Genomic DNA, 22364 nt, shown 5'->3' with positions numbered 1-22364 from the left:
TCTGATTTTTTATTGTTTTCAAAGTTGAAATCAGTGCGACTAGAATGCCCTTTTCAGACCGTTGGTTCGTTATAAATCTAACAAGCCGTTTCGAAGAAAGGGATAAGAAACAACGCTAGGAAAAATGTGTACATAGACGTGGGGAATATTTTGAACCGCGAAAGATATGTTGAAGGAGCGGTGATTATGCAGGTGGAGGAGAGTGAGTCTTCCCGTTTAATTAGTATGTTAAGTTACAGACGTTTTAGATTCTCTTTATAGTTTCACATTTAGCTTGCTACCTGTGAACGCTTAGTCCTGCAGAGGAAAATTTAAGAGACCGTCGACATACGAGTATTTGTAGACGCACGCAGATAAATGAACAACAAGGAACTCTCTGACTCTACTCCCCAACAGACTTCTCCCCCGAACAGTGTTTCAATAAATTTCCTTTAAAACCCGTAAGCTTCTTACGTTCTTAGATTTCTTCAATTAGTCAACTCAATTTTTTTTTCGGAATGTTATATCTTCAACACTCTTTTAGAAAAAAGATGTTTATTGTTTAACTTAGTTCAAAGTATATTCTCAAAAATGCCAACTGTTTGCTTCATGTCGGTTGAGAACTTTGTATTTTCCACCATTTTAATTTGACAAGTAAAAAAATCGTATCTTTTAAATCCTTCCATCATTTTCTGTTACATAATTGAATCCATCGACATCTTTTGGTTCAGATAATTCAGTTCAAAATCATTTTGGTCATTGCAAAACAAAAAAAATCATTTTTTTTTGAGACCATTTGCAGCATAGCTGTGTAATATTTTTCAATAAGAAAATTCGCTGAAAGTGATCAGTCAAAAAACTTTCTACTTTTCTGAAGAAACATTCATCAAAATGTCGTATTTAATGCGCTACAAGTGGAGTTAACCCTATCCAGTGGTCATTTCTAGCATTCAGGAAATTTATGCCAAAGATCATCCGCTTAAATATCTCAATTAAGCATGGCAAAAAAAGAATGTGGGCCTAATAAGGCTTGCCGAAATATGACAATCTCAATTATAATGTAATAAGCCTCTCATATGGAAGGTCCAAAGTGCGGCGAGCTTAATTAATCCTTTTTAGGAAAAGCCAAACAAAATCCAAATCAAGTCATGATAAAGACAAATTTAGGTATAGCCAAAATTTTACTAATATTTCGAATTCTTCGATAGATGCTAATGAGAATAGCCAAAAGGATGTTTTTAAACTGAATTTCATTAAATTATCACGGCCTAGTATTTTAATTATAAATATTCCATGTTATCCTTCATTATGACAAATGAAAACGGTTTACCTGCCATTTCAAATCAAAGAGTAATTAGTACAATATTTCCCCTTGGGGAGCGCTGAAATGATATAACACTCGAATAGATGTACTGAAAGCGTTACAAATGATGATAGTTATTGAAAACTTCGTTAAGATTATATCCACAAAAGGACTGGATCGAGCATAAAGAGCGTTGTCAAAAGTTTTAGCATCTGCTGATCTCATGGTTTACAAAAAACCCCGAATTTCCACTGACTTGCTCCAGAGTCGCCTGAAAATTTCATTTAATTGTCTTTTGGCACAAGATCGCATTTTTATGATTGACACATCTTTGTCAAAAATTGCTAGTTCCCCTACCACCCCCTTAATCCATTACTAAAAAAATTAATTTTTTGTAACGCCTTATTTTAGAATTAATTTCAAGAAACGTTACTTTTTCCAATGTTCATTCCAAAAAAGTTTCTCCCCGATTATCACTGCCCTAAACTCATCAATTTTCAGGCAGCTATAATTAAAAATATAAAATATTTATTAATTTTCTGTGGTTGTGATGCTACGCATTGTTCTACTGAAAATTTGATAGTAATTATGTTGCCCCGCGATTGGTAGTAGTAGGGGGGGATTCGCTTCAAACGATGTAGATTTTAAACCCGATGATGACGAGGCCATAGGCACTCTGCCAAATCTAACATCTTACTGTCTGGAAATATAAAATATCCCCACTAAAAAGCCGCGGTAGTCAACTGCCAAATATCCTAAAAGATAAAACCGTTATCCCAAATCATATGTTTATCTTTGATTTGTTCAATTTCGTTTCCTTTCCTTTAGCGGACTTTTATTCTCTTTTGTATGTATTTTATGCATATTTTATGTTTCTAAGTCTTCTGTGTCTGTCCATTAAATTAATTCTTATACATTATTAACTCTACCTTTGCTCCTAATATTTTCCAGAAAAGCCGCAGGGCTTGTGGTATGAGCTCCAAAAAATATGTGACCCTTGCCCACTCTACCGAAGTCATTTCCCAAAGACACCGGGTAATCATACTTCTTAAATTACCTTATTCTCGATTTAGATATGTAGGCAGTTCACACACCAAAATATTGAAAAATTTTGCATAATATTCCTTAATATTAGCAAAATAAATCTCAGCAATCAATGTCCACGTATATGAATCCACGGCCCGTTGAAAAGCATGACCTCATATTTTCTGACATTCTGAACCAAAAACCACCTAATTATACTCCAGTTTACCTTCCGAGTAAGTCATAAATTTTGGCTGCGATATACCAAAATCTATTGCCATGTTCTACTTCCTTGGGTTTCTAGGAAATAGAGGTCCATATCTTGGTTTTATTTACAAGCCATATTAAAAATTAAGGTAGGCTTTGCAGTTTCAATATCATTTATTCAATTATTTTTTGGTTGGTTTGACCGCGAGATGGTCAGTTCCAGCGGTACTTACATTAGTTCTATAAAATATTTATTCTCAGCAACTTACCATTATATGGTTTATGACCTGAAACAAAGAATTGAGAACTTGTTAAATATGACTAATTGGCAATAATATGTTTCAAGGAAAAACTATATATTTATGAACCTTTAATCTGGAAAAATATATTTTTAATTCTGGATTTTCCTAGTAATATAATAACAACTTCCATTCATATTTCTCACATATTTCTAAATCTGAGCATTTACCACTTAAAATTTTTCTGTTTGAAATTTTGAGAAACTATACATATTGTTTGACTCTTTCTCATGATACTTATTCGGCCGCTCCCAACAGGCGGAAGTTAAAAATTCAAATGGACAAAAAGTTCATAATAAAAATGCAAATATTCATTTTCATATGTGAAAATATTTTGCATTTTCTTTTATATATGTGATGCAGAATTGGGCCTTGTGACCACAATGGTCAACCGAACAATAACCACAAAAATAAATATAAATAAATGGAATTCAGAAAACCAGTGAAAGTGACTACGTAGACACTAAATAGTATTATCCGAAAGTAACAGATGTAGAGAACAATCGGCTCATATTTTCTGCATTTTATACAGATGTGTATTTTTTTCGCCAACTTTTGGAAGATCTTAGATAAAAACCTATATCCATATCAAAGATATGTTGTCAGTGTGCCTTTCGTGTTGCATCTGCAGGCAAAAATCCAAAGTGATATTTGTGAGAATATCTTTTCAATGGAGCGGCTGATTAAGACCAGATACTTTTGACTTCATCGTAAGCGCATATAATCAATGCAGATCAAGCGGAATGCTGGAATGTTTGCGTACGGTTTCTATTATATATTGTACTTCTATCATTGCTTGCAGCAACTAGTATCAATGGCAGTTTCGTTGCTATTTTTTTTATTGAAAAGTTAGCGCTTTAGAGAAATTTTTTTCTGCGATTCTGTGAAATATACGAGTACCATATAAGCGGATATGAACAATCGCTGGAGGCTTAAAAATGATTAATTGGTAGTTTATCGTTAATATCTAATAGATAGATGCAATTAAGTTTAGATACCGAGGGAGGGAAAATGGGGTCTTGATATTTATGCAAGCTTTAATATAGAAAAACAGACTATGGTTTTTCTATAAGGTGTATGTCATTGTAAAGAAATTAACTTTACTGGAAACTAGGAAAGAAATTATTTACTTCATAAATGTTGCTAGTTCGGTTTGCAATTCATTGCTTTGTAAAAGTTATTTCAGCCTGTAGTCCTTAATCAACGTTATATTCTTCCCTTTCGCTTTTTTCGGTATCTTAATGAAAAATTTGATGGGAATTATCAACCAGGAGAATAATCTCAGGCGTTATATTCGAAGATTGGAATTTTCATTTAAATTGTAGGGTAAAATTATCGTTGCAGTTGATATACCTATATTGACACCAAAACTGGCTCGAACTTCAAAAGAATTCCTTCTCTAGAAGAAACTGCAACGAAAATCAAAAATATTTGACCTACTAGGGGAAATTTGTAATGAAAGCCGAGTTATATAAACTAACAAAAGTCGTTTCTCAGACCTCTAAGTTTGATGATATTCATAAATGCATATTAATCATAACTATCAAATATAAACAAAAGCCTATTAAATCGAATATCCCAATGCTATTTAATTAAAATTCACTTCATTAGAAACCAAAGCCAATTCTTTCAAAAAGGTAGCTAGTTAGTAAAATGTGAATATGGTACCACAGAGGCAGACTATTCAATTATCACAAAAATTAGTGAAAACTAATCAATATGGTCTAATTATCTGTTCAAGTTTAATGAAATTTACATCAACAAAAGCAATGACCTTCAGGAATTTTTTATCTAATTTAGCTTTATAATTTCAATTAAAACTCCCTCTTATTTGAATCCGTCATTTTGGAAATCCCAAATTATTTCACAACATCAACTGACCTCCAATGGCTTTTTTTAATAAACCTGCAAAGCATATTTCGCGGCTAACAATTTACTCAAAAGTGGCGAGTTTTCATCAGTTTTGGTAAACTAAAAAAATAAATTGATCTTGTAAAGGCTGTTGCGGTTAGTTAAATTTAGATACATCCCACATTGAAAGATATTTTTTTAAATAAAACTAATTTATTGATATCCCTCGACTACTTTAATTTCTTCAATTGTATTCGTATTTGGAACATACAATACAATGTGACACACATGCATTTTATATGTCTACGAGCCGCTGGTACCGGTCTCCGGTATCTTTCTTAGAAATGTACACCTCTTTTAAATACACTTCTGTTATGTATTTTGGAGTGACTCACATACTCTGCTGCGAATGAGCATGTCAATTTTTATTGACATATAGGCTATACATTCGCAGTAATTGATAGATCCACTTGACTTCCCCAACTCTAAACAAGGAAAACCGCGACAGATAATGACTTTAATGTTCAATTGCTTTTGCACCGATTTTGATAAGATAGCTACATCGTATTGGAGTACATAGCTTTTCGTAAATATAGCCCACTAAATATTTTGGGGTTTGGTCCTGGTATATATTTCTAAATTAAATTAAAAACAAATTTAATGAGCAAATTATGTGGCAAATTATTATATTTAGAACGTATATTTTATATAATTTGATATACATTGTCTTAAATTATTGTATAAAATGTTAATTTTTCTTACTTTTTGCGTTTTAATAGTTTATATTTAGTCAACATAAATTAATAAAAATTTAGAAAATTTCAAACTCTGCTGAATATTTAATGAGTTTGAGTTCCACTTTTTGAAAAATTGTAAATCGGAAACTCAGAGCTGTGGGAATGAAAAATTTCATGCATTTTGTATGTAAGATTATTTGGGTACTCCATGAATGCATACATTATTAGTAAGTCAGAACCTTAGCACTTGTATGTGCATATGTCTCAATAGTAGATTTCCGCGAAAACTTTGACGTAATATAATTTCGTTAATATTAACAGGATTTCCATCTAGTATGAAGCTTATCCAATATGCACCACCATATAGAGCAATATTTATAAGATGAATTTAAGGGATTTCCAGAAAATTTCCAAAATATAATAATGTACAATTGCAACATTAATTTTATTTGAGCAAATATTGGCATGAGTTGTATTTTGAGGACTAGATATCATATAGGCGCATCATCACATATTTTCAAATTTTTCAACTGAGTGGTTTTATTTAAGCGACGCTTTTCTATTTCTCCCACTCCTAGGAAACTAAGATTCGCTTGAGAAAATTCTAACCGACCCCTTTCAATAGTATTTATCCACAGATATATAGTATTTGGTGAAAAGACCCATTTTTATAGAGATTTGGTAGCCAGTATTTCAAGTAGTTGCTCTCTGCTTCAGTAGTTATTTCCTTCTTTTATTCACGTACATTAAAATACTCGTTATCCGCAAATTTATGCGAAGTTTAATTTAAAAAAAAGTGTTTTCAATCCCCCCATTTTTACGTCACTATAAATATCAAAGCGCACTAATAAAATGCTGTCTCTGAATTCGTAGATAACACTTGGCCATATAATAGACATTGGAAATGCACTCATTTAACTGCAATTCAGTCTTAATTTCACACAAGGTTTTCTTTGAATTGTTTGCCTCGTTTCAACTGTGAGCATCAAACTCATAATATCAATGCCTTCCAAAATTTTCCAACAAATTTGCTACTCATTTGTAACTTTTTTTTTCAGTTAGGCTAAAATTTTGTCTTTTTTGCTAGATAAATACTGTCCTCGAGATTTGATTCAAAACAAGTTTTCTTATTCTTTGAAATAAGCAAAATATAATAAAAGCATGCCCCGAAATGCGAAAATATTGGTAATTCTGGAAAGGAGTGTACAAAAGCCAATAATTTTGAATTCCATGCCAATTTTGTACAATGACTCCCTAAGCTCTGCCAATGCAATATCGGCAACCGTCACAAATTTCTTGAGCAATAATGAACCAAAGAGTTCCTATTTCTAGGCATGTCTGGAGGATAAGTTTTTTCGACCAATCTTTAGTACATTGCGCTCCATACTATGACTGATGGTTTCATCTTGCAGTGATGTCCACGAATGCTTTTTGTATTTCAAATCGTTCACCAACGAAAATGAACAAAATGGTGATAAAATCGTTTATTAGACCCTCAAAAGCTTGAGACCGCTTGTAAAGATTCAGTTAATCATCATATGAATGGAACTGCTATTAGTTCACTGATACAAAAGTGTCAATTCAAGCAAAGTCATGAACTCGGTTCTTAACTTCTCTCTTTCTCCCAGGATGAAAACACCAACGTCAAGTTCAGGCTATTCCCCGTCAATATTGTCTTTGTGACGCTAAATGGACTCCACTATTATGTGAAAGCAACTGATATCCGAACCGCATCGACGGGGCATTCTGGCCTAAGGCACTAATAAATGAAGAAATTCGCATTTGTATTCCCACATACCCGTGGACGTGTCGTTCAAAAAGTGGAAATGGCAGTGGATAGATAAACATTGAGAAAGGGCGACAACTTCATTGAGTATTATGCCATAAAGAGGAACCGACTATTCTAGGACTAGGGCGATTCCCTAGAGCTAGATACAGAACAGTAGGGGAAAAGTAGAAACTTATCGGAAAAAAGGGAGGCTGAAGCGTAGGCTGCCAGGAACCGATAGAAATAACGACTAGATATGGTTGATATGCTATGCCCCCCTATGGCACAAAATAGATTAAAAAGCTGGAAAACGTTACTTTTTTTTACAGATTTGCAGTTTTGTAAAGTGGCAATTTATCAGGTGTTGGTGCATAGGATTCTGTGGATGATGAGATCACATCATCTTTAACACAAAAAAAGCTTAATCGACTGAAAAGTTGACTCAACTTTTCAGTAATTAATTCTACCAAAAAGTTGCAAAGACCTTAGAAGTGAGAAAATCTATGATGTCTCCTTTGGACCCTCTATAGTTATACAAAGTTGTGAAGCCAGCCCTTTTCCAAATTTTTATCCAATCCAATCTTTTACTTCTCGGAATATGTCCTGAAGATTATGCATACGCCAACAAAATTAATTGCAGAGAAAATGGCGGCGAACATGAGAAGAAATTTTTTTAATGAACCGAAAAGCGGAGGAAGATAACATAATTAACTCGAGTTGTTGTAAGTCACAAGGGTAGAGCTATACATCACAAGTGGAAGATTGACTATTATTCTGTCATTTGCATTCCAACCTAAGATCCATCGAAATGTACACCCGCTCATTAATTTGGAAAGTTAGGTAGGGTCTTTGGGGCTTGGTTCCCACACACGTCATTGTACTAAATTCGCTTGCATCAACTTCGATGCAACGGGTCCCAAAATCCAAATACAACTGAAATCGTGACGAAACTGTACAAATTTTAAACGGGCCCTGCAAACGTATAAAATAGGTGAGGATTAGACCATCAATTTAAAAGGACCACTTCCTATACACAATAGAGCGTTCTAGTAATTTCAGAAGAACGGAATGCCGGAAAAGCCACATGCAGTTTAACCTGGTACTGCATCCGAAAGCAAGCCCAACTTGTTCCCTTTTCCTGTGGGTTACAAAAGAAAATTAAAGGATGGGTTTCTTACCAATCTGTGATTAATTATCGAATCTCAATCTGCCATTGATTGGCATCTAGACACTATGCAATATTATAAAACATCTTTCTAAAATCCTTTCTTCGTTTTATATATTTGCATTCGGAGGAGTAGAAGATGGTAATTTTCGTTGCAATAAATATGGCGTTCACACAGTTATGATTTTTTTCCGAGCCGAGACGTCGGATAGGAAAGTGGCTGAATTTTTAGCATACTTACCTCTAATTTAGGGTTTGGACCGTAAGAATTCACTAATGCATTCACCTAATACTTCTCGCTATCGTTCCAAAGGCGAGGGCAACGACTGACTTAACATTCTGAGAGTAACAATAACAGTAACTGTTGCTGTTTAGTATAGCTCAAGGCCTCACATTTTCAAAACCCCTTTATCACTGGACACACTGTGAAGATCTTGGTTCTTTCTAAAATTTTAATTATGAAATCATCGCCAAATGAGCTAACCACTGAATGATTCTCAATTATTGTTTGAATAGCCATGATAGATATCCCTAAATAAATTGATAGGTGAAAAGGAATCATGAAAGCAGTACAAGTTTCCCTTTAGATACGAGATATGTCTTGAATGCTTTTATTCCCGGGGAATGCAGCTCTTGGTCACCCATCAATTGTGGCATGATTATGTTTACTTAACCAATTGTTGTTCTTCAGTAGCGACAGTTGGTTTACAAATTTTGTTCAAAACAAAATGCCAGCTTCTTCGCTTTATGTTCATATAATACGTACATATCCATGAATTTTTATTCAAACATGAAGCAATTATTTCATTCATGTTGTTTATTAAACATAGTCATTATGCCCTTTTTATTCACTGCTAAATTGGAAACAAATTTATTATTTTTTTGCAAGCACATTCCAACTGCTATTGTCCCTTAGCACCAGACATGAAAAAATGGACGTAATTTTCCATTTTTTAAACAAATGTTACATAATTCATAACGACTGTAGTTTGGATTAAATCATTCCATATGAACTTAACGAGATGATCTCCACTGAAAAAATCCAAGGAATAAATAGACAAAGAAATGAACAATTCTTGGCATCCGCTAATTTATTCACTATTCTATTATCTTTCAATGGACTGACTACATGAAGGTTACAATTATCTAGAGTATGGAGTGTTGTTTTAGCAAAGTAATCTCTTTTTCATAAAGAAATTATTTTTTCATCACCAGTTGTGTCGCAACATAATGAAATTTGCTAATAATCCAATCCAAACCCTTTTGTTTTCATGTTGGCTTTGTTAGTCGTATTTCGATTTACTCTGAGATAAATTCAAGAGAAAGATTTTGAAAAGGAAAGGACAAGAAATCTTTTTATACCAGTATTCACACCACTGCTTGGAAAGCCAATAGGTTCATTGGTAAATCTAAATTCCAGTCATTTGATTGATCGAACAAGCCAAGTCTAGACTTATTACAAACTCAAGGCTGAGAGAAAGTCAAAAGATATCCAATTGGTAGATAGTAAGACACTGAATATTAAATAAAATCATGTTGTTAGGATTTTATAATTTTTTTTATTATTTTCATTTGTTTCTCTCAATATCTTGATAACCCCAACCTTACGGGATCTTACATATAAACTAAAACCTTTTGCATTCCCCACAGTACTTTATATAATATAAAAGTTTTTAGCAATGATACTGAGTTTTGTGCTCTTTCCCAGATTATTGATGATGTTCCATACACTTCTGCAGTTTTCTAATGACTTCCTGTAACATGGGTCTATCCTGTAAATTCTAATCTGTGCAATTTCCCACTTCCTTTTGGTCAAAATAGCAAAAGATAAACGTTCTTCATTAATCCCTCTTGTTGTTGTTGATGCTTTCACTATATCTAAAGTACAAGTGGAATTTGGTTTTACTGGCTTATATGATAGATATGAACAAGACATGCTTCATCGCGAAGATGATTTTAAATTGAGGAGCAGAAGGCTGGTGCATATCTTTGTTCAACAGTAGCCTTTTTCCTAAAGAAGCACGCTTCGCATTTAGTTAAAATAAAATTGGTAACCGTCTACTTTCACTAAGTAGTCTACGTAATCCCATTCTGTGAGTTACCATCCTCAATCACAGAAAACGATTCCTTCGTAATTGTTGCTAAGGGAATGATAGATGCCACACTTTGATAACAGACATTGTAATGCGAAAGTGATTGGAAGTAACTGCAAGTTGTTCCTAGTTTCAATTTTTGGAAGAGAGGATCCTTGCCCTTTCAAATTTTAGGGTAGAAGGTTGCTTATTCTCTTCAATTTTTTGGAATGAGAAGTAACCACCTACCTTTGACATGGGGATTGAAGGAAACTTTATTCTAAATTAAGTTTCATTTTCTTACGTTTCATCATCCTCGATTTCAAAAAGACCGCTTTACATCCATCAATTAAGAGTTTATCTAAATTGATTGGAACTTACGTTGCGATAAAATGCGAAAGCCCAAAACAGATTCTGTCAAGTTGGTATCCTTTCCACATCGGGGTTTTCCTGTATGCATTGATTGGTGTTAGATCGGAGGCCTACACGACTGTGCTACTACCTCGCCAATCCCACAAAAAACAGCGCATAAACCTAAATGCGTGAACTTTCTACGATTGAAGTTATTGTACTGCGTCCATTTTTCATCGCCAGTCACAATACGTTGATAAGTGAAAAACCGCTCTTCAATTACTTCGGTTTTAACTTATAAGAACTGGAGAAGAACTTCCATGCTCTTGAGTTTTCAAGCATTCCATCCTCAGACTTTTTTAAGTTGGAAGAAAAAAGTAAATGTTTCCGCGAATGAGCCAAAACAGACAGGCTTTGTTGTGCTCGCAATAGTTTAATTGACAGTTCGTTTCCTTGAGATATCATTAATTTAGACTTTGCAAATTTGAAATTTCATAATCTGCAGGGCAAAACAAGTCAGGAAACCGGAAGCTAGACGCTTCAGGTATTGAAGGTTTGGTTTGTTTCTTATGTAGATATATTTGAGCTTTTTGCATGTATGAGGACCCCCGCCCTCTTTAAAATCAGTGTTCACAATTCCCACCTTCCTACCAAATTTGCCGTGCCAATCGGTACAGCCAAACAAAACCTTAAAAAAGAATCTGCTACACTAAGCACACGAATTCATAGCGCGATTGTTAATTGGGTACAGTGCCGGGCTTTTAATTTCATTGCCTTGTGTTCGAATTCCAGTCGTCATGGATGCTTGTGTTCGTCTTCGTGCTTGTCTTGCTGCAGTGAGCTTAATACCTGCACAATAATCAATCACCATTCTCAACTAAGGAGGCATTCAAAAATACAAATCGCCGCGGTTTTACACTAGCATTATAGTCTAGTTCACTGGCTTCGGGTTCAATCCAGTCAATGATTTCAATCGCTTTAAAGTTACAACCTACAACCCCATCAAAATTTCTGTCAAACTACTCTAGCTGAAATTTATTTTTTATTTATTCCCGTTTTATTGCATTTAAAGGCGAAAATTAATTTTATTTAGCGAGCATTGGGTTTGTTGTTCAAACTATGGTTATATATAGCGACATTAGTCACATGGTTTTCGTTTTTTCCTGTAAGGCCCTTTGGGGGGAGTTCAAAAAGGAGAGTAAATCGCCGACCGATAGAATGGATTCCTCCACAATTCATTCACTGGTTATCATTGGATAGGATAAAGAAAAACGTAATAGTTTAGGTTCAAAAGATTCTCTTCGCTAATAAGAGAGAAAAGTGCCACCTTTCTGAGAATCCCCTCTAGTTCGCAAGTTTTCATTTAAGAGTTAACTGAATTACGTATTTATTCATTTCGTACCATCATCACTTTTGAATAAGACGATACGTTGGTGGAAAGATTTTGTCTTTTTGTCTCTGTAGGCGGACTTGCTGTTTCCCAAAATGGGATGCTAGGATTTGAAGGCGCCGTTAATACTTTGAGATTCAGTCATTGGAGGGTATAAAAATTGCATTGATTTTCAGACGACTGTCATGGGTGTCGATTTTGTCCTCATCAATATTTTCTTTTGACGAGTTTTCAAAATGCCGTAGACGTTAAAGTTTACAAAAAGTGTTAGATTTCCTTTTGTTATTGATTTTGGAAAATGACTTCAAGCATTTTTTTCATATCTAAAGACCTGCATATTCAAGATAGTCTCCATAACTTCGGCAAAGCAGTTATGAGCAGTTATGGCAAAAAGTCATCTATTAGACCTTTCACGCACCTGGTTTGCCACAAAGAGAAGTGACAAAGTGGAGCTAACGAACGTAAAAAAATTTAAAGTAGCAGAAGATTCTGGGTGGCACAATGATCGACATGTATGTTTAGTCTTACATGTGTGATCCTATTCGGAATTTTTCAAGAACCTATCGTTAGAAAGTATTACACCTTTTCCGAGACTATAGAAAAAGCAAAATAAAGGAAATTTGATTTCCGACTTTTTAACTTTTGTAGGGCTGCCCTGAAACTTGGTTATTCAAAGATTCGACAATTATCACTAATAATGATAAGTTCTAAAAAATAATCATCATTTTCAATCGATTCTAAAAAGTGATGGTTCTTTGAGTCCTGCGAAAAATTTTTGCAACCATTGTTGTACAACGAAAGCAATATTTTGTACACGCCTTCTGCTTTGCAGTTTCTCTTCAATCTTTGCTTTTTCTCTTAAAAATGCTTCAAACCACAGAGAAACCTATGGATTTTACGAGGTGTTGCTTCCATAGGCGGTGATGAAGTTTTCCAAAAGTTTCTATCGAACTGTGACCAAATCTGAAGCAGAACCTGATAGTACGTTGTCATTCGAAATTAATGTCACTAAATTTTTGGAATACCGTAGAAAAGATGGTTTCACGAAAGTTGCTATGGACAGTTGAATGACTAGTGAGTACCGAACGTATATCACCTATTGTTTGGCGATCATCCAAACTCTGCGTTCAAAATGATTATGTTGTCTAATTGAACGCTATCTTCCCAGTCTTATTACTTAATTAAGTAGGGATGCGGAGATCAAGACTAGGAGACCTCAGCACAATCCTTCCAGGACATAATATGTCAGCTACGCGTTGAATTTTTCCTTTGGTGTATCTTCATAATCAAGAGACATACCTTTGACATAAGAGTTCATGTTCTTCCAATTTAATTTTGATGAAAAGCCATTTTGTGCACCTACATTCGTTTGAGCGTAGCGAAGGAGGAAAACATGTCAACAACCTTTGCGAATTAGTCCCTCTGCTCCTCTTAGGTTATATAACTGCTTCAGTAGTTATTCTTAAAATAACATATACGGAATGGAAGAAAAATTGCTTGTTGGCAATTACTATTGAATAGAATATGAACCTGTAATAAATTTAATTAAAATAACTAAGGTTCATGTACAATTTTCGCCACAGTAAATCACCTCAACTATTTGGCCGTCAAAAAGCTAAACATAAACTATCTCCGTCGTATAAATCAATCTCAACGGTCTTCGTACTGTAACAGTTTTAATACTCAACGCACATAAATTTCATGAAATATTTACATGTAAAATGAACTCATGAAAAAAGCAGTACCGCTACTAATAAATCATGTTAAGGTCATCACATGAAAACAGGGACCTCTTGCACTTCTTCATTTTACACTGTCATCCGCCAGATGTGAATTTTTGGATAAGATAAATACAAAACGGTGAAGAGCTCTCAAGAGCACTTGACCATTCCTCCACTGACCTGTAGACCGAGAAGAAACTCTTTTTCATGAATAATAATATAATATTGTAGTAATTTCTTTTATTTACGCATGCATTCAAGCGTGTACGATTGTGGTTTACTTGAAGAAACAGCCAATTCATTGAGCCCTCCTGGCCTGCCACGAAACTTGATTCCGCTAATAGCTGAGTGGTATTATGTCATAGTGTCTTTCACTATTTTCTTTCTGCACCTGAGCCGGAGTCAGTCGATCGGTGCTCATTATACCGACATACATTATATTTCATTATTCACGATTCGGTTTGCATTAAGTTGTTGAGGTTCTCCACTACCTCCTATTATGTGACAATATGAATGACGGGGACATGATATTATTTAACTTTTCTGCGTAAAGCACATGGGCTCATACATATATGGTTCGAACTTGTTTTTATTTTTGTTTTTATTTGTTCGTGCCTGTGGCCACCGCAATCGGTAGTATTGCATCAAAAGAAATGAAAAGAAAATCGGATGTACGTTCAGATATGGGTTGGTTTGCATGTGTCTAGAGTATCAAAATCTATTACTCAATGTGAGATCGAAAGCAGGTGTGGTAACTCCACCAGGTGAACATGCACTTATGGTAATTTAACCGCGATTCACTGATAACGGTCTAATTAAAAAGCGCTTGAAGAGTGTTGAACCTCAAATAATACCTTGTAAGACGCCACATTTTGTTCACTCGTTAACTTCAAACCGAGTTAGGTACCTTTTCCCAAGCTGCTGGCGATTACTCCAAATGCAATTATAATGATCCTAGTCACGACAGGTTAACCTACATAGGATCAAATGAACTCTCCATGATATGACTATTATAATTTGACGGACTCCAACACAGCTTACACTACATCCGATTTTTCCCTTCACACTTGGTGCAACGCTTCACCTTCTTGCAGATTTCTGCTAGACCAATTGCCAATTGAAAACCACTTCGAGTTTTCTATGGCCTTGTCTGATTAATTTAGTCAAGCTTAGAATTTATATAAAACTTTCAAAAGCCTTTGAGCGCATTTGCCTAATAAACCCGAATCAGCTACCATTAAACTTAATATATCAAGCATGAAATAGGAAAATACCTGAAGAAAAAGTAACCACAGTTCCAGCATCGACAAATTCTAAATGATCTTTTGATGAAAATGATCACAAATGTGGGACTCAGCCTTCAGAAAATGAGAAGCACAAGTCAACTCTTAGAGCGAAAATGCGGGTCAAACGGACTTGGTTTTTGAAAGGGAAACTATTCACGTTAGGCTCCAAGAAAGGTGTTCGTGCTGTGCGGGAGGATGATCGTCTTGTCGAGTTTTTTCACTTCTTTCATTATCTGAGGTCAGTTTCCAATTGAAATGGAAGTGAGCGTGACCGGAGATGGTTCTGCCTTAGCCTTGATCGTCGAAAATCATTGCAAGGCCCGTCATTATTTCGACGTACTCTTACGGGTGCTACTTTAAGATTTGGTGCGAAGCGATCGTTTTTAATAGTTTTTTTTATAAAATAGGAAATGAGCGTTAAATTGGAAGATTTATTGAAAACATGCCGAAATGAAGGTTATTCTCTGCCTGTGAGTTTCGCACGTTTATTTCAATTTCACTCTTCCTGATTATAATAAGCTTGCCAGCGTTCATTAGTCTTTGTATTAATTTGCACCTAGAAGTAATGTAGAATGGCTTCCGAGGTACGTAGATGCAAGATATTTTCCATTGTTGCCTGACCGAAAATATTCACGACTGAAGACACAAGGAAAAAGTGAGGCTTTTAGAAGTGCTTCTATTGCTTTAAATCGATTAGCTATGCATCTGAGAAGAAAAGGTCGCTTCGTGCCATGGGCGTTCGAGAGGTCTCTTGTGCGACCGTTTCCCTTCTCCTACCTTTTTGCTGTTTTACATCACGCCTTTTCGAACGATCTTTTTGTTAGATTAATGCTTTCTGGAAACTTAAAAGCAGTTGGAAGTTTATTCGAACGGTTTGAATGTTGCTGAGTCACACTATTGCTTGGTTCAAACTGTAATATCTTAAGACTTGCAGCCCCAATATTCTCATTGACTCTTGCCTAGCGTAGTTTCGTAGATAAAGGGCATATGTTACTCCATATATAACATCATATATCGGCATCGGTGCTGTTTATGAGTTGCTGATAATTAATCTTATTGTACAACCTTAGGCTGTCGCCGACCGAAAGTGTAAGTGGGAATGATAGATGTTTCACCCATGCGGGTCGAATATATTGCAAATTTATATACTGTTTCGTATTCGATACAAGGTTTATTGTTCTTTATCTATGAATTTTTACAATTTGTGCTTTATAGAAATATAGAAGGTCGATTTGGTAGTCTCGAGCGAAAGAAAGCAAGTTATTCAAGATTTTAAATTATCTTTTTTTTCGTAAAGATTTATTTTGAGTGAACTCCATTTTTTTCGAAATAACTTGTTAAGCAACCAGTATAATATCTCAAGTATTTATGTAGAATGTAGATTATCTGTTAGTTTCTTTTTTAATATTTTTATGTAGATTAGATATTAACATGCCTTTCGTTCTCAAAATAGTGGAAACACAATACCAACCTCCGCAGTACAAACGGAGTCAACTGCTTTCTTAAAACATCGGAAAACATCTAAACTGAGTATTCTATTACTGCAATAATTCGGATTCTAAATAAATTTTTCCATCAAAAAAATTCGTAAACTTTATCGACTGCATAATAATTTATGAAAAATTTAACCCCCCATAGATGATATTACAACATTTAATTTCGTCTACCTGAATTCTCCAATTTCAAATTTTCCTAGATGGGTTCGCAGATATTTTTTTTACATAATCTAATTTCTAATGGAGTATATCCTTACAATGACACTGGCATCTACAAACGTTGAGGATATCAAGTTTAGGTAGACCCAAACTGTAGAAAGTCGATCCTAGATGTTAATAGTCATCGTCAACGGTGCAACAGCCAGTATCCGGTCTAGGCCTATCTTAGAATGGAACTCCAGATATCCCGCTTTTGCGCTGAGTTCCATCAATTTGATATCCCCAAAAATCGTCTGGCGCTTTGGCTTATTCCATCGCTCCATCTGAGGCTTTGCCAGGTTTTCTTTTGTTCCATAGGTATTGACCTTAGTGACTTTCCGAGCTGGATCATCCTCACATATACGGATTGAGTGATCCGCCCACCGCAACCTATTGAGCCGAATTATATTTGATACACAACCAGACAGTCGTGGTGTAGCTCATAAATATCGTCGTTATAGAGGCTACGGAATCGCCCATCCTACTGCAGGAAGCCAAAAGATTGGATTGGAGTAACAAGTCAAATCATTGCAAAATATCGGTCGCGTCTCTACTGGAAATAATTCTTTTGTATTTTGGAGATTAATTTCTCACACCTTGCGCCATACCTTACGCTATACCAAAAAAGGTCGCTGAGTAACAATTTCTAGTCTCCAGTGTGTTTCCTATCTCAAAGACGATTCTGTGAATCTTTTAAAAGTGGAATTGGTGCTTAAACATTCGAGAGGATAGAGAGCAGATTTATAAACCCATAAGATGCAAATTTTGAATGGTCTTCCCGGCTTTTGACGATTCTAGCGATTTCTGAAAACTTCTACACCTTGGGAAAGTGACCAATTGAAGAGATACGTTGAATATGGATATCCCTTGAGCATTTTACCTGGCATGAGATAGTGATTTTTGCAACTAACCTGCTTTTTGATTGATAAATTGACTTTTGATGAAAAGCGTCTTATCTCCGCACCGGTTAGGAGGTCTTGAATAAGTTTTTTTAAAGAATTCGCAACTAGTTTCATCTTATATTCTTGATGGGGTCCCTAGCCCCTTATCTTTCAGGTGGATTTCCACAGAAAACAGTCGGGAAATGCCTTTTGTGTCAAGCTTCATAGTAACAATAGCTTAATGAACCATTGACTTTTTTTGAACTATACAAATTTTTCGCCATTCGACTGGTCACTAAAAAGACCATTCACCCGAATGCCTCGTGCCATAATTGTCTTCCTTTGGGAATAATCAAGCTGGATTCCCAATACGCGTACTTGGCATTAAAATTTCCAGCAACAAGGAATCTGTTTTCCAAAATATTGACGAAAAATTTTAAAATATCTAGGAAATGATTTATCTTAGGACAGTCGATAGTAGTTATGGTTACGTTGTCAGAAGTAGATGATCGTAAAGAAGCGAACACATCCCATGTTTTGGTATGAGGGATGGCTTGGCTTCAGTAAGCTAGAACAACAAACCAAACCAGCCCTTCAACAGTCAATCTTCTGTGCATTAACTTATTTAATAGTATAATAAGTAGTTGTAGTGATGCTACCAAAAATCTAGAATTTAACAACAGTAAACATTTGAAAAGGAAAGTTTTGAAAATCATTTTACGAGAGCTGTTTAAAAAGTAATGATAAAAGCGCGGTGCAAAGCAAAAATATTTATTTAATTTTCTAAATCAATAAATCCTACTTTAAAGTAACCCTCTCAGTTACTATACACTTTAGTCCGCCTTCTGCAAACCCTTTACGTTGCGTTTCCATAACCTTTACCACCCCCTTGGTGTTCCTTTACGGCAGTTTCTTCTTCAAATGAGTGAACATACTGGTCAAACCAGATTTACAGTACTCTGTCATCACTGTCTGACCTTGGGGACTTCATGTTTGTGAAATACTGTTTCTAAAAAATATCCGAAAACTATATTACCTTCAATAAAATGATAAAACCTCGAAACTATAAAAGCGAATTTACAAAGATTTGCTGTTCCTATCTGCCAGCACACGGTATCCTAGAGTTTATTTTATTCTATTGGTAGCAAAAAAATAATCGAAAACGAAGGAGTCTTATCTACCTTTTTCGTTCATTTAGGGTGCATTAAACCCACATACAATTGATAACGGACCGCCCCAATTGATCCAATTCATGATTAATTGGATAGTGATTTAGGAGCCAAAACAGAGCGGCTTTGTTCAATATAATACAAAGCCAAGTTTTGTTTACGAAGGAAGAGAGAAAATGCAGGGCAGAAATAGGAGCGTAGCTAGACGAAACCAATCGTCAATACTATTAAAGAACTTTTTCTATAGGACTATAGTCCTAACTCTCCCTGGCCTCCCGAAGTTGTTACCTCCGCTCTTTTCGGCAGAGTGACCGCGTTCTACAACTAGTGATACAGAGCCGTAAACGCTGGGACCATTTTGGGATATACGTACACACGGTTTCTAATGGCATTTTTACGACTTGTTGTATTGAGCTTGCATTTCGCTCCAAAATTCCCCGCAATCCATAATTCCGATCGGAGCTTCTTGCTGTCTAGTATTCACCAAATGCTGGAACACAGTCCGTGAGCCATTGTTGACAACATTTCGACTTATGCGCCGGTGCAGAATCTTGTTGGAAGATCCAAGAGTATCATTGAGTGGCTTGACTACAGATTTGAGAACGGTTTCTTCGTAAATTTTATCCGTGGTTCTGACTCGAGGACTGCAGAAATGAATAGGAGTGAGACCTTTCCAGAAGACTCCCCAACAAACCATCATGGAAGTAGTATGTCGTCATGTGATCATTCTGCTAGTTGTATTTTTATCCACTCCTTATTTTCTATGTTGTTTGAAAACATACTTTTTTTGAGAACCGTCGCACGTTGTCAGTAGTTTTTTCGATCTTTCGACTCTGAGATACTTCAATCAAGAAGTAAGGAGGTGCCCAGTATATCGTTTGTAAGCTTTTAATCTCAGGTCTTCGCTCAGAATGCGTGAAGCGGTTCGTGGTGCAATTTTCATGTCAGTCGATATGATTTTCTGCTTACGGCAAGGGTTCTGATTAATTCTCGACCGCATTGCTTTAACCACTTTTTCCGTACGAGCAGACCGCGGCCGACCGACTCTAGGCCGATTAACATTATCATTCCCTTCGTTACTTAACACGAAAAATCAGTGTTTTAGTCCATACAAGCCAAAATTGCTCCGTGCTTCGTGGCAACTGAAAGAAATGTTTCTTGCCACTTTGTTACTAAATCATACACGACTTACGGTAAATTCAGATAACATTGTGATGATTTTTTTTTAAGCAGCTTGTGATGCACTCCGGACTACATGCTGTTCGCAGCGACGGATACTCCTTCTTCGCATCAACAGCAATGATTTCATAGAATGTACCTCTGTTGCTTTTCGCCTTTAATCGTAAAATATGGTCCCCAATGGACCCTTTCACCCTAGTTGTTTAGAATACCCCGAATCTTGTTTGGTCAACATGAAGTAACCTTCCAAGTCTTCTTTCAACAATGCCTCCATTTCATATTCATAAACGCTGAACACCGCCTGATTAGATTTATTGCTGAGTCATATGTTATGTGTTTACCAAAATTATCAAAAGAAAGCTCAGCGTTATAAGACGATTTTTCGTTCAACTACTTCATTGGTTTTTTAGGCCGTATACAAACTGGTGGTCTTAGTCCACAGACAATACATTGAGTGCACAAATTTCGATGGAATCCATGGACTTGGCCGTTATTGAATATATTCTGTAATATCTATGGTAGAAAAAAAAGACGTGCCAGACCTTGCGACGATGATGTACACCAAGACGCCAGACAGCTTTTAGAGATATCAAATTGGTCAAACTCCGCACAAAACCGGGATGTTCAAAGTTCCTTACTAAGTCAGACCTTGACCTGATATCGGTTGTTAGGTCGTTGATGATGATGATGAATATATTGAAACTGATTCTCGAACATCGAACAATATTAGCTGCCTGGCTTCATGAAAAGTCATATAATAATATAATATTGTCTCGTTACGTGTGAGATTGAATGAGTCTGCCTCAAGCTATTTTTCTGAATACAACAGATAACTTAGATAACGAATTTACATCATCTTAAAATCGACCGATGGTTTCCAGTAACAATAGGAAGAACCGCAGTATATAGGAAGAATAGTGAATTATCTAATTTTCCTGACATTAAATTCAGTTCTCATTTGGAAAAAGGTACAAGGGGCTGGTCCATTCTTGGCCCTTTGGTAAGTTTCGCAGTATCTGGTAAAACGTGTAGCACGTGGGATCGCAAAAAATGATTTGGCAAGCATAATAGCGGATGCTAACCAAATGTTGAGTGTGTGTTGTTCACCCTTCATTCATCAGGATAATAATTACGAATATAAAATTGGTTCCTAGCATACTGAAGTGGTTTATCACAATTCATTGGTCAGTTATATTTTCTAAAGTGGTTTATATGCACTCAATAGTGATTAATTTAAAAAATTCATAGCTGACCCAGGAATGATGAATGTGATTGTCTGTCTCTGTTCTGAAATTCGCATTACTTGAATTTGGTTAGATCATTATGCCAACCAATTATTCCTATTTTACCAACTAAATTAGGAACTCAAAACGGAGCCTCATTATTCATTGTTTCCATGAAAATTTCACTTATTCTATATTTCTCTTTAACCCACCAGTTCTTACGATAATACTTGTACCTTTCCCACTATATCTGTATTTAAATGCCAATGTTTTCCGAAATTAGTCGCTTTTTGTCACGATAATGTGTTTCGATTTATTATCGGAACTTGAAGGTTGCTTGTTAGCTAGTTCTCAATTTCCGGAAAAAGGAAACAATACGTGCTACTGAAGGAGAAGTAACAGTTTCCTTTTAATTTAAGGAATTGTTTCACTAGGCAAAAACTGTGTTTCGGAAACTATTTCTCGTCTCTCGTTTTGAACTTTGTCATTTAAATCCGGTTCCTGAACTATCGCATTTACAAAATAAAAAATACATTCGACTTACATCGAAGATTCGTTTTTCTTTAGTCATAAACAAATATTACAAATACATTCCCCAGCAAATTATAAAAATACTCACTCATTTGCTAGATGTGTAATCACCCTTAATAGCTTCAGACACCTAAAAACACGCCATAGCATGATAACTTAACCAACATGATTTATGTTGCATACCTTCGGGAGTCAAAATCAACGTTACCAGCATTACAAGTTAATCAACCTCTCATGAAACATTTCTCGTCTTTTGCAGTGAACGGCTTTTCCGTACAATGACTGATTTAGTTGTATCTGAAGGATATGCTCAAGCCGGATATTCATACATCAATGTCGATGATTGCTGGCTGGAAAAATCACGTGGTCCACAAGGACAACTAGTGGCTGATCGGAAACGTTTCCCAAGTGGAATGAAAGCACTTTCAGATTACGTGAGTAAATGCTTGTAGTTTCCCTTATCACATTATTGAACAGGGTAGAACCTACTTAAATCTTCAGATTATTTTTTTTGAATATAAACTCTGATTGGAAT

General features: G+C 35.6%; 2 protein-coding genes across 3 annotated transcripts in view; one reads left to right on the top strand and one right to left on the bottom strand.

Moving 5' to 3' along the window:
* The window catches only part of LOC119660402 (6-phosphofructo-2-kinase/fructose-2,6-bisphosphatase-like), a 272893-nt gene that overhangs the window by 177677 nt on the left and 72852 nt on the right, over nucleotides 1-22364 (bottom strand). Inside the window, exon 2 of the mRNA XM_038068941.1 lies at nucleotides 2782-2799. Within this exon, the coding sequence (XP_037924869.1) occupies nucleotides 2782-2799 (18 nt within the window). The remainder of the gene's footprint in view (nucleotides 1-2781; nucleotides 2800-22364) is intronic.
* The window catches only part of LOC119660415 (alpha-N-acetylgalactosaminidase), a 152409-nt gene that overhangs the window by 127837 nt on the left and 2208 nt on the right, over nucleotides 1-22364 (top strand). For both annotated transcript variants that reach the window (XM_038068971.1, XM_038068963.1), the window contains one exon: nucleotides 22089-22263. In XM_038068971.1, the coding sequence (XP_037924899.1) occupies nucleotides 22089-22263 (175 nt within the window). The remainder of the gene's footprint in view (nucleotides 1-22088; nucleotides 22264-22364) is intronic.

This window comes from Hermetia illucens, chromosome 1 (genome assembly GCF_905115235.1).
Source record: "Hermetia illucens chromosome 1, iHerIll2.2.curated.20191125, whole genome shotgun sequence".
NCBI lineage: Eukaryota > Metazoa > Arthropoda > Insecta > Diptera > Stratiomyidae > Hermetia > Hermetia illucens.
Note: the sequence above shows the minus strand (reverse complement) of the source record. Positions and strands in the feature narration are given on the sequence as shown.